General features: G+C 40.3%; 2 protein-coding genes across 20 annotated transcripts in view; one reads left to right on the forward strand and one right to left on the reverse strand.

Moving 5' to 3' along the window:
* Positions 1-142: 142 nt before the first annotated feature.
* ccdc170 (coiled-coil domain containing 170) lies at positions 143-5,655 on the forward strand. The gene is made up of 8 exons (XM_008399083.3): positions 143-640; positions 748-912; positions 1,112-1,393; positions 2,272-2,472; positions 2,561-2,734; positions 3,068-3,313; positions 3,549-3,740; positions 4,878-5,655. Exons 1-8 carry the CDS (start codon positions 614-616, stop codon positions 5,136-5,138), a joined length of 1,548 nt encoding a protein of 515 aa, XP_008397305.1. The 5' UTR covers positions 143-613; the 3' UTR covers positions 5,139-5,655.
* Positions 5,267-12,019, reverse strand: part of syne1b (spectrin repeat containing, nuclear envelope 1b) — a 94,603-nt gene continuing 87,850 nt past the window's right edge. For 17 of the 19 annotated variants that reach the window (XM_081603420.1, XM_081603427.1, XM_081603424.1 and 14 more), the window contains 3 exons: positions 11,561-11,653; positions 10,064-10,122; positions 5,267-6,212 (listed from right to left, as the gene is read on the reverse strand). In XM_081603420.1, coding sequence (XP_081459546.1) covers positions 5,969-6,212; positions 10,064-10,122; positions 11,561-11,653 — 396 coding nt within the window. In that variant the 3' untranslated portion in view covers positions 5,267-5,968. The remainder of the gene's footprint in view (positions 6,213-10,063; positions 10,123-11,560; positions 11,654-12,019) is intronic. The other 2 variants (XM_081603432.1, XM_081603431.1) reach the window with 1 other exon arrangement.

Below are 12,019 nucleotides of genomic sequence, written 5' to 3' on the forward strand. Positions count from 1 at the left end.
CTTCAAAACAGCGATGCTACTTCTATTGTGGGGAAATGTGCTGGTTATATTAGAAGATTCATCATTTTTTATTTCACTTTATTATTTGTCACAGAAACTCAATCTCAGGAATATCTTTTCTACGTTTGGTTCTGTTAATATCTTTTTTCTTTTTTTGATTGTGGTTAATACCTGGTAACAATCAAAACCGGTGGCATCTGCGTTAAAATAAGGGGTAAAGTCACTCTGGTTGTACTTGAATGCAACTTGAGGTTACCTGTTACGTTAAAACACTGTATAGAAGCGCAACGACACCAGCACAGAGTCGCGGTGAAAGCTGAAACACCCGTTTAAGATAAGTTATATATTATGTGGCAAAAAAGATGCGTATTCTTAACTGAGAAGGATTTGTGCTTATTTTTAAACATTATTCTGGTGAAGTTATGCGTTGCATATTATTTATTTGTATTAGCAAGAGCCTCGTAGAAATAGAGTTAATGTTTTGCTTAGGCATTTAACATAAGAGCGCCCCCTCTGGTTGAACTATGTATAGACTGTTTGACGTTGCCATGAAACTTCATACAACAGAAACAACTTTCTTCTGCACCCTCACTTCTTCTGCTAAACTTGTGACATGGAAATTTTGAAAAATTCTGATGAGGTATGTTTATAGTTCTCTTTATTGGAAACTTTCTGACTCAAATAAAAGAAAAAGTGCACGCAGTATTTGTGAAATGTGTCGTTTGCCCCTGTTACCCGTTTAACAAGGAGGAGAGACTGAGGATGAGGATTGCTGTTTTGGAGGAGAATGTCAAATCTTGTGAGCTGGAGTGTAAAGCCAGCAGAGAGACGGCGCAGAGGCTGATGGCAGAGCTGGATCAGGAGAAGAAGAAGACAGCCAACAGTGCAGCAGCACTTGATTCTCTCAAAGAGGTAGAAACACTATTCTCAGTGTGTTTTAGAGTTACATTCACTCTCAAAGTTGCCTCTTTTTGTCTGGATTTTACACTGTTTTCTCCCCTATTAACTAAATAAAACATCTATTTGCTGGTTACAAATGGATTCAAACTGAAAACATCACTCAAAGTTTGCGTCCATTCTAAATGTTAACATGTGACGCTGGCTCTTTCAGGAGTTGGAAGGCCTGGTGGTGGGAAGGAGGGGCGTGGAGACAGAGAAACGGACCTTAAGCGAAAGCCTTGATGCCAGCAGGAGAGTGATAGAGGCTGCCAGGCGAGAGTCCTACTGTTTGGAGAAACGGGTGGACGAGTGTAAGTCCAAGGCCCGGGCGGCTGAGTTGAAACTTCAGCGGTTCCTGGAAAAGGTGGCTGGTCTGCTGCAGGAGAAGACTGAGCTTGAGTTCCTGCCCACAGAGAGAGACGTCTTACACCATTTAGACAGCTTCTGTAACAAGGTGACTAATTACAGTAGATAAGTCTTTTGATTTAATTTTCTTTCTGGCCGCAGAGGAAAAACAAAGACATCGCAAATTAGTTGTTACACTACTTGAGTGACTTTTGAAGGTTTTTTTATAGCGCCTTGCAAAATTATTAATTTTTCTTCAATCTTTTCACATTATCACTTTACAATCTCACATATTTATATTTGATATAAATATCAAATATTTATATCAAATAAATATTTGATATATATCAAATATATCACATATTTATTTGATATATTTGGTCTACCAACTCATTGATAGACCAACTCAAAGTAGTGCACATATGAAAAGTGGAAGGAAAATGAATACTTTATTTACAAGTAGAAATCTGAAATGTGTGGCGTGCCTTTGCATTTGGTCCTCTTCACTCTGAAAGCCCTAAAATATGGTACAAACAGATCACTTATTTCTTAATCGAGCGACTAGTGAATTTTATTCTCAGTACAATTCAATTGTTCTGTGAAGAATAAAAATGATAAAGGAACACATCCCGACTGGTTTATTTTAATTTCTCTTCATTATAAATCACTAACTTGCGTTAGTCCATCACATAAAATGACGTTTATGTTTGTAAAAGTGAAAACAGAAAGGTTCACGGGTTATGAATATTATAGAAATTAGCTGAAGTATCTGTTGTATTCATCATTATATTGCAAGCTATTGTAATTAGAATTAGTAACATCGTGAACACAAACAAATGCATAAAAGCAGAGGCGTATTTTCTTCAGCACTTGAATTGTTCTCACTGTTTTTCATTAAAAATATTCCAAGATATGTCAAGAAATCCCTTCACCACCTACACGTTGAGCATGTTCCAACTATTAATGCTGATTTCCTCGGCTTGGCAGATCGTATCACAGATGGAGGTGAGTCTGCGTCACACCTCTGAGGAGGTGAAACAGCTGACGGCGCTCCAGCTCGGCACGCTGCAGAGGGCTCAGCTTGCCGAGCAACGAGCCCAGGACCTGAGGAGGCAACTGCAGAGTCTGGAGACGGAGCGGCTGGAGGCAGAGCTGCATCGGGACGAACTCCGACGCAGCAACAAGCAAGTGAGACAAGCCACTGACGCAGATGAGAGACGAAACTGAGGGAAACGTAGCCGGTCATTCTGGTGTTTTGACCGCGATTTCTCCGCAGTATGAGGAGTTTGTGGAGCGGCTGTCTGAGACGATGAAGGTCGACGGTATTGACCCTGACCTGGGCTTCGACATGAGGCTGAAACTCGTCCGGTCACGCGCCGAACAGCTCGACAGACAAGAGGCAGCAGCTCTGGTGGAGAGCAAAACGCAGACATACAGCTTGAAGCAGAAGGTAAAACTGTAGAAACTCATTCTGAAGATTTTATGCTCCTCTAATCCATAACAAACTTCCAGAAAACTACAAAACAGTCGAAACACTGAGCTCCTTTAAATCAAGGCTAAAAGTTGCTTTTGATAATAACTGAGACATTTATCAGGATATTTGATGATGACAAAACCTAATGTTTACTGCTTATTTCGTAATAATTGACTATTTAACGTGTTTACGATGTAAAGCACTTTTTTACTATGTTGTTGGTGAAAGGTGCTACACAAACAAATAAACCTGACGTGACTCTTTTGCTTCCTCTCTGAACAAAAGTAAAAATCTGCTCAATCCTTGTAGGTAAAGTCCCAAAAGGACCAACTGGACAGAAAAGATCTCCACGTCCAGCTTTTGAGGAAAAAGGTTTTAGAGCTGGAGGAGGAGAGGACGAGAAATCGATCTGTGCTGTCTGCAGAACAAAACGACGCTCTTCTAGAGGCCCGGAAGTTAAAAAAAAGGCTGGAGCGTCTCCAGGCAGAACTGAGGGCGACCAAGCTGTCCAACACTGAGCTCAAGGCCCAGCTCACCCACACCGATGTGCTCAAGGTAGAGGGGAGAAAGGCTGGGATTCAGAGTCACTCTAGAGGCTCTTTTACCTCGTAACACCTTGTAAATTAATCTTTTTTTTTTTTACAATCATTTTGAATGATTGTAAAAATCATTTTGACATAATTTGAGCATGTATTCAAGTGCCAGAGTTACTTACCTAATCTAAATAAAGGTCAGCATAATTTGGCTTAAGCTCAAACATTTGGGTCTCCGCTGTGTTCAACACGCCAAGCTGAAAGTCACAGAGCAGAGTCAGAGCGAGCAGAAGACAAATCTGCTGCTGGACGGGAAGGCAAAGACGGAGAAGAAGCTGAGCGCGGTCGGCTCGGACCTGCAGGACCAGGAGAAGAAGACGCGAGAGGAGCGAGAGGAGCTCGACGTCCTCAGACTCAGCCTGGCTCAGCTGTCTGACCGGCAGAGGGAGGTGAGTGAGGTCCAGTTGTAACATTTCCAGCCAATGGATTTGTCTCTTTGTTGTTCAGTCATTTTCTCGACTCGGTGGAGGAAAGTCCACCGAGTCGACTAATGTTTCTCCCCTAACCTTGTGTTAGGGGAGAAAGCTGGAGGGAAACCAAGACTATTCTTCTGCAAACAAATTAAGTTTTTATGTTTTTTTAAAGTCAACAACTGGTCCAAAGTCAGAAACTTGAACTTTGGTTAGATAGTAGTTTGAGAACCAAATCTACTGAGCAGACATTTGACCTTTTTTTGTCAACCGTCTGCAGTGTTTTGCAAAAGCATTCATACACCTTTAACATTTTCAAAAGTTAGCTGGAGATCGTCACCAGCACCCCTCCTGACCCCACTAAGGGACAAGGTGTAAAGAAAATGGATGGATGGATTTTATCAGAAATCAGTGAACAAGCATCTATACTACATTGGCTGTTGATAGTTAGTTTCAAGTCTTTTTCAGCCTTAATAAACTCTGACCAGCTTTACTGTCTTTATAAAAACAAAGTGTGCCCACAGCATGATGCTACTGCCACTGTGTCATCAAATGTTCTGCACAGTAAGCTCACATCTTACATAGCTTTTTGCAAATAAGCAAAATGTTAAGTTTTTTTGTCTTATGTGAACAGATTATCTTCTTGTCTTCAAATTGAAACCGTGAATAACTTCCCTGCTTTACTTGCTACTTTAAGTGCTCATGTTCATGTGATTTTTATAAATGCTGAAGAAAATGTAACACCAGCGTTCACTTCATCACATATGAATTTGATTTTAAGATTTGATTGAAGAACTTTATGACTCACTACATGGGTTTCTGGTTAAGTAGAGCCTTTTTCTGTGCTTTTATGGGATGATTTTATTATCCTTTCTACTTTATTACTGCTTGTTTCTGTTGCAGAGAAATGTGTAAAGATTGTTGGTGCAGCTCTTGTTTTTAAAGTGTGCCATTGAAATTGTGTTGGTTTATCACAGAATCACACCACCAACGTTTACTAACGTGACAAAACGATAAAAACGTCAGGAAGTGTGAAATCTTTGCAAGGCTCTTATTAATTTAGAGTAAAGCTTGTTGCGCTCACAGTGAACCGACCGTTTTCATCTCTCGTTGTAGCTGCTGGATTTCCAGTCAAAGGTTTCTCAGACGCTGGGCCTGAACTCGACGTCTTTATCTCTTTCAAATGATGAAATCATCAAACTCCTTGAGGAGCTTCTTCACAGCCATCATCATCATCATCATCATGTCTGCCATCACCATGGCGCTACACCCTGGCATTGCCCCACTCACCACAGTCTTCCTCTGCTCCCGGACCTCCAGGAAGGTCGTTCCCCCCCGGATGATTCTGTCTCAGGTTCTCCATTTGCTGCCATTTAAAGGTCTTTATGTACAACAAATGCCACCTAAGATACTGACAAATATGTTACTTAGCAACCAGGGCTTTAAAGTTATGTTCATTAATAAAATGGACAAAAGAAAAATCTGATTAAAGACAAGATTCGGAGTGAGGATTTGGCATTCATTATTGTTGGTAGTTGCATATACATCTTTTCTCATAGTAATCTTCTGCACTATGTACACATGTTAAATAATTCTGGACTTTTATATATTTTATACTCAACCAACAGTCATACAAAATATACATTAGTTCTATGTGTCATAGTTTTGATCTTTAAGATACCAGATGTTTTGAAAAAATAAAAAGCAGAATGTAAAAAGATCATGATGTTAAAGGTTAAACCCCTCGATTCGCGTCCGATCATAAAACACTTGGCTTGACAGACGAACATGAATGGATGTAAGTTCAAGTTAAAAACGTCATACAGTTTAGCACAAACACAGTCGTAAATGTAAGTAAAGAAAAGTAAATATTAAAACCACATGCCCAAAAAAACAGGTAAAAAAATAAACGCAATAAAACTGTTTTGTGTTCCTTTTTGTCGCCCCAGGCTAATCTTTCAGCGTTTGACTTTGGTGCTTTCCACTGACAGTCTTCTCCAGAAAAATACATGATGAAGAACCCGTAAATTCGTCCAGCAGAACTCCACCGCGAGCTAAACCAAAACATATCTCGAAATGACGCAGCATTTCTTGACGTAGTGCGATTCTCAATCCTCTGCGCTACACGCAAAAGAAGAGATTTTTCTGCGCACGATTCTCATTCCCGTCCCACAGAAGCCAAATTACGGAGAGTTCTCGTTGCTGCCCTACACAGGAGGCGGTCCGTTTGTGTAGCTGAGCATCGGGTAGAAGGAATGAGCAAAGTTGTTGGACTGGGTGCAGTAGTCCTCCTCCGCCAGCGGCAGCAGGAAGGCGAGGACCACCAGCAGGAGCAGGAGGAGCTGGAGAGGCAGCGCGAACCAGAGGACGCGGCGCCAGAACGAGGACCTGCGAGCCGTCGCCACGTCCAGATCAGAACGGCAGGAAGCGGATCCAGCGGCGCTGCGAGACCTGCTCACACACATTCACAACCGGGCAGAGACTGAGGGTTAGCTAACCACTGCCAATAAACACTCACAGCATCCCTGGGACAACTACATTGCCGCTAACACAACAACAATACTGTACACTCTATGTAACTCAAACTGAATGAACCACATTTTTAAACTTGCACATTTACATAATCCTAACTCCTAATTTAATATCCCTCTCTCCATGTGTGAAATCTGTTTTCAATCCAAATAAGATCTCATTTCAGCAGCATGGCTGCTGGATGTCGATGCTTTAACGGCCGCACGGCGATAATCGTTTGAGAGTGACGATGTTTCCTACTGTGATCCACATGCTGACTGGAACTTGGTGGATAAACAGGATAACAAAGACAGTCACAAAACAGTATTCAAGCATAGACAAATACACTTAATGTTTGCTTGCATTCCTTTGCTGAAGTTGTTAAAGAGTAAAAAGATAAAAAAAAAAAGAAAAAAGCATGCTGCAGGAATCAGCTGAGCTGACTGAAAGGTTTCATCCTGGAGAAAAGTGCAAAGCATGCCATGGCAAGAGCAGTGCAGCATTTTGAAACAGATTTTTGTTTTAACACTGTGGTTTTTCACTAACTTCTGTAAAAAATAGGTGTAAAGAAATATACCACTTTGCTTCATTGAATGTGGCTTACAGTAAAGTGCAAAAGAATTCATGCTTCTTTAACCTTTTCACATTTTGTCATATCAAAACAGTCAATGCATTTAATTTGGATGCTACGTGACAGACCAACACAACTTAGAGTAGTGTGGAGAGAAATGTAAAAATTATATTCTGTCTTTTTTTCTAACTAAAGATCTGAGAGCTGGTCAGGGATAAAACTGGAGAAGTGGTAGTTGGCTGTAAAACAATAACACCTCACAGACCTGGACCTGGATGGTTCAAATAAAAGCATTTTCGTGTGTTAGGATGGTCCAGTCAAAGTCTAGACCAAAATTAAATTGAGAATTTCAAAATTTTTACTTTAAACAGCTCAAAATAGTCACAGCTCTGATTCCAGTGGAAGGTTGTTCTACAAAGTATAAAATTATGAGAGCTAAATACAAATACATGCTTCACATTTTTGATATTTTTTGTTGCTGCTAAAACAAGTTAAAATCATTCAACATTTTTCTTCCACTTAACAATTACGAACTGCTTTGTGTTGGTATATATCATATAACCAGGAGAAAACGTACAAGTGTGTGACTAAAAAGAGACAAAATGTGAAATATGTAGCCGAAGATGCATGAATGCTTTTGCAAGGCGCCGCTATTTTATACGTTAAAATCAAGGAAAAAAACCCAAACGGGAGCCAAAAGACTTGCTCATGTAGTAAAATACATCATTCATTGTTGAGTGAAAAAATTTTTCCTGGTAAAGGACTGAGGATAAAATTATTTAATCTTTCAGGGTCATAAACTTTGCATTGTGGAGTTTTATTATTACGCTGATTCCTAAGAGCTCTGCACAAGTTTAAACTGGCATAAAAAACTAAGTTAGGACAGGGAAAAAAATATAACTTAAGGGAAACATCAGTAAGATTTATATTCTCATTAGTACTTAATACTTTGTCAAATAAATTTTATAAGGAGTCTTCAGTGAATTAATCGTGCAGACATCGTTGGGGAAAAAAACATTCAGTGTAACAAGAGCTTGTAGCTTTGTGATATTTTTCACACTGCTCCAGTTCTTGGAGATTTTAATGATGTCACATTCCTCATAATGAACAGTAAAGATGCTCAACGCTGAAACAACCCCACAAAAACAAACGTGATGAACTTGACAGCTTCTGAGGGAGATGGGAGAGTAATCCGCAAGATCCAAAGAGTCCATCATTAACAAATTATTTCTATTATGTTCTGATGTTTTTTTTTTTAGCTAAATCCAGAGTTGTTTTCTGGAAATGACGTCATGTCAAAGAAATGTTCATAAAATTAATACAAAGTCATTTTGTATTAATTTAAACCCATCTAGAGCTTAGCAGGACTTGCTAAACCAATAGTTATGGTGCGTTTACATCAAAAACACGTCTGATGCTTCCAAGTGTGCACCTTGAATGCAGACGCTTGACATTTTGCTCTACACCGAGCGTTTCACGCGTCTGGTTTGCATTCAAAGTCTATGTGGAGGCGCGTCAGATGTATCAAAATCGCTCTAGCCGTTGTTTTTCGTTGCTGCCCTATTTGTCGGACGCGTTGGACGCTCTTGATGAGTCAAATGCTCAAAACGGTTCAAATTGCGACGCGATGATGCGTGAAGCCTCGATGCGCCTCCACATGGACTTTGAATAGAGCACGTTTGGTGCGAACGCACCGTTAGGTTTCTGGATCAACTGTATGATAACCTTGAGTTATCATACAGTGTGTAGTAGTACACTTTGAAACCAAAGTGTACTACTTTGGTTTTACCATAGTTTTTACTCGGGAGTCCTAACTCGCCACTGAATGCGCATTCGTAAAAAAACGATGCAAAAAAATAAATAAAAGCCTTATTCAGGGCACAACTGCTGCATTTCAGTTAAACTTTTATATCTGCTTCTTGTCTGTCGTTTTTTGTTGCCCTTGGTTACTACCCTTGAACAACGTGGGCGGCTGCACTTACACTGCAGCATGAAGTGACCCAATTGAGATTTTTTTTTACATAATTCGACCTGTATCTGATCGTTTCATGACAGTCTGAACAACACAGGTCGGACATACAAGTGATCTGATTCACATACAAATGTGAATCGGATACGTATCGGACATCCAAGTGGCCCGGATTATCCGATTCACATTTGAATCGGATAATGTGATAATCGGATAATTATCCGATTCACATTTGAATCGGATAATGTGATAATCGGATAATTATCCGATTCACATTTGAATCGGATAATGACGCTCAGGTCGCATTCATCCAACCTGAGCGTCACTGATACTCGACTAAAAACAACAAAATGAGAATTAAGTTATTGCAAGTAAACATGGATGGGCACTTCTTCTTTTTATAGTGGTTGGCAAAACTCTGAGTACGCTGACGTTATTGCGCCCTCTACTGCGTATGCGGGACACTTTCAGGTCATTTTTTCGTTCACACTGGAGACACACGCAGGTTGCACATATTTTGAAGTGTGAACAACCACGAAAATAAATAAATAAATCCAATTTGACAAAAAATGGGAATTGGGTCACTTCAGGCTGTAGTGTGAACACAGCCAAAAAATTTCAAGGGGATATTACGATCAGTGAACACAAAAACAATCTTATCAAAGGTCAACAGAAAGTTTTCTTATGTTGTTACCAAAAAGTCCCCCTTTACCGCCTCACAAATGGACACCTGAGAGGCAAAACGCACAGATGACAGACTGAGGAACAGAGATGGAAAGTCGGTGAGGAAGAAGCAGCAGTGGAGAACCAGCACACACACGAGGTAAGAGTGAAAGCGCTAGAGAGAAAGGGAAGCCGCAGCTTTTGCATTGTTCATTGCAGACATTTATTGGCTCGACACTTTCAAAGAAAAAGGGGGAGTTTGCTGGCTGGCTTAGCGAGAAGTGTCGTTAGCTGTATATTAGATAAGCAGCCGAGGAGACAAGAAGAAGAAGAAGCCTATTCCTCGTGAAACCCTTTCCTGGGTGGATGTTTGGCCTGCAACTCACCTCATCGTCTAACCTACACAGAGCACCCAGACTGGCAGAAGATGATGGAATTCACAATCATGAGCCGGCACGAGGGTTAACACGTGAAATAGGGACTAATGCAGAAAGGGTGTGTACGTTAGAGAGCCCGGACTAGCCTCCCAGTGCATCATGGGTAGAGTTCCATTATCTTCTAGGTGTGCTAGAAGCAACAAAAAGGTACCTGTGGTGTGGACTGCTCACAGACGGTCCAGGCTGTGACAGACTACATTTGCCCCGTTGCTGTTTGCAATGAACAGGGGAGGGGAGGGTGAAAGAAAGAAAGTATGTTTCAGTCCACGCAAATCAAGACAAAGCTACTGATGAAAAGACAACCCAAAATGAAAAGAAGAGCAGCAAAAACAAAAATCAAGACATGAGTATGAGAGATTTCGTAACTCATAACAATAAAGGAATCTGGCTTTTTCAAAGTGTGTTTTTTGGTGACTTTGAACGGCTTCCGCTTGTGAGGAAGCGACTGCAGATCCGAAGCTACACATTAGCTACACATCAGGCAATGTGATGCATGACTCTGTTTGGTAACAGTGACATTAATGAGAAACAATAACAGCAGTGGCACCCTTATTTGGACTGATATTATTGTTGTGCCTTGCAAAAGTATTCCTACTCCTGAGACTTTTCTACATCCTGTTTCCTCACAACCTCAAGTTTCAATGTTTCATTAGGATTTTATGCGATAGAACAACACAAAGTGGTGCATATTTGTAAAAGGGAAAGACGGTGTCGATTACTGAACGTCCTCCTGGAAAAACATTTCCTTATATAGGAAATGGAAGCTGATCGGTAGTGATGGAAGGATGAATGGAACTACAAACAGAGCAATGCTGGAGAAAAACACATCTGGAGCTGGGAACTAAACACATCACCAGTGCTAAAATGGAAATAATCCAGTTTGAAACCAATGGCAACTCTTGAAAATTACAGATTGGACGACAGGCATTCAATCTGCCTGAGCTTAAACTATTTTGTAAAGAAGATGTGTGACGATGGTAGTTAAAGTTGGTCCTACAAAGTATTGACTCAGTGATACAAATGCACACCTCACTCTTATATGAACTACATTCTGTTGATCCGTCACATAACATCTAAACAACATATATTGAATTTTGTTGTAACAAAACAAAATGTGAAAAAGGTCAATGGATGAATCCTTTTGCAAGGCATTTCTAAGACAATCGTGGTATCATTTTTGTCAAATTCAAAAAGAATCTCATTGGTAGATTTAACAGCTCCATCACAGCCAGTATTACTGAGATTAACCGTATGGAAATTAAAATAAATTTACAGACGAGAAGAAGTCAGAGGGAAATTCTAGGGAAAATGATTTAGTTTGGAAATGAAGGGAAAGTAAAAGAGAAGAAGGGGAAAAAGTAGAAAGGTTTTGAAACACAGAACAAAAAAATCAACATCAAAAAGCAAAAATAAAACGTCCCAGTTTCCCAAGGAATTTACATGCAGGAATATTAAATGGTTTGAAAAAGGTTTGGGGCTTAGATGGTATAAAAGGGTATGGCAGTGTGGAAACATTTACAGGAGAGATACTGGGAAGACGGGGGTGAACTGGGCCATCGACGGGGCTGTCGGGGCGTTTGGCGTTGTGTTACAGACGAGTTATCAAAGTCCTGTTTCTACTCCGTAAACAGCAAGAGGTGAACATTACCGATCGCGAGCGACTCGGTGTGCTCCTCCCTGATATCGGACTGAGGGAGCCAGACGTGTCCAACTCATCAGCAGACGACCAAGAAGACAAATCCTGAAGATAAACAAAGACAAAAAACATCCGCAAATACAAAAACAGAAGCACAAAGACGGCGAGTATTACAATATGTTAGGTCTTCTGCGTACCGGAGCCAAAAAATCTGGTTTGATTGAATTCATCTGAGTTTAATAACGGTCTTCATGTGACCTTTTAATAAAAGAATTACAAAGAGCAAAAACTATTTTGATAGAGGTACAATGTGAACTTATTCTGTTGGCTAACTGAGTTTAAACTCTCCTGCGGCAAATAAACCTGAAAAGTGTTGGAAAACCTAAACTTCTGTGTGTGATATCTTAAATCAGGGTAGTAGAGATTCAAACTGGACATGCAGAAGCTTGTAGAAGTATTTATAGACCTGGA

This window comes from Poecilia reticulata, chromosome 22 (genome assembly GCF_904066995.2).
Source record: "Poecilia reticulata chromosome 22, P_reticulata-male-v2, whole genome shotgun sequence".
Taxonomy (NCBI): Eukaryota; Metazoa; Chordata; class Actinopteri; order Cyprinodontiformes; family Poeciliidae; genus Poecilia; species Poecilia reticulata.

Bases quoted from the DNA above. Each gene is read 5' to 3' on its own strand.
- ccdc170 (XM_008399083.3), top strand. From the start codon at position 614: ATGGAAATTTTGAAAAATTCTGATGAG. The intron at 2,735-3,067 runs GTAAAACTGTAG...CAATCCTTGTAG, and splicing joins CATACAGCTTGAAGCAGAAG to GTAAAGTCCCAAAAGGACCA. The intron at 3,314-3,548 runs GTAGAGGGGAGA...CAACACGCCAAG, and splicing joins CCCACACCGATGTGCTCAAG to CTGAAAGTCACAGAGCAGAG.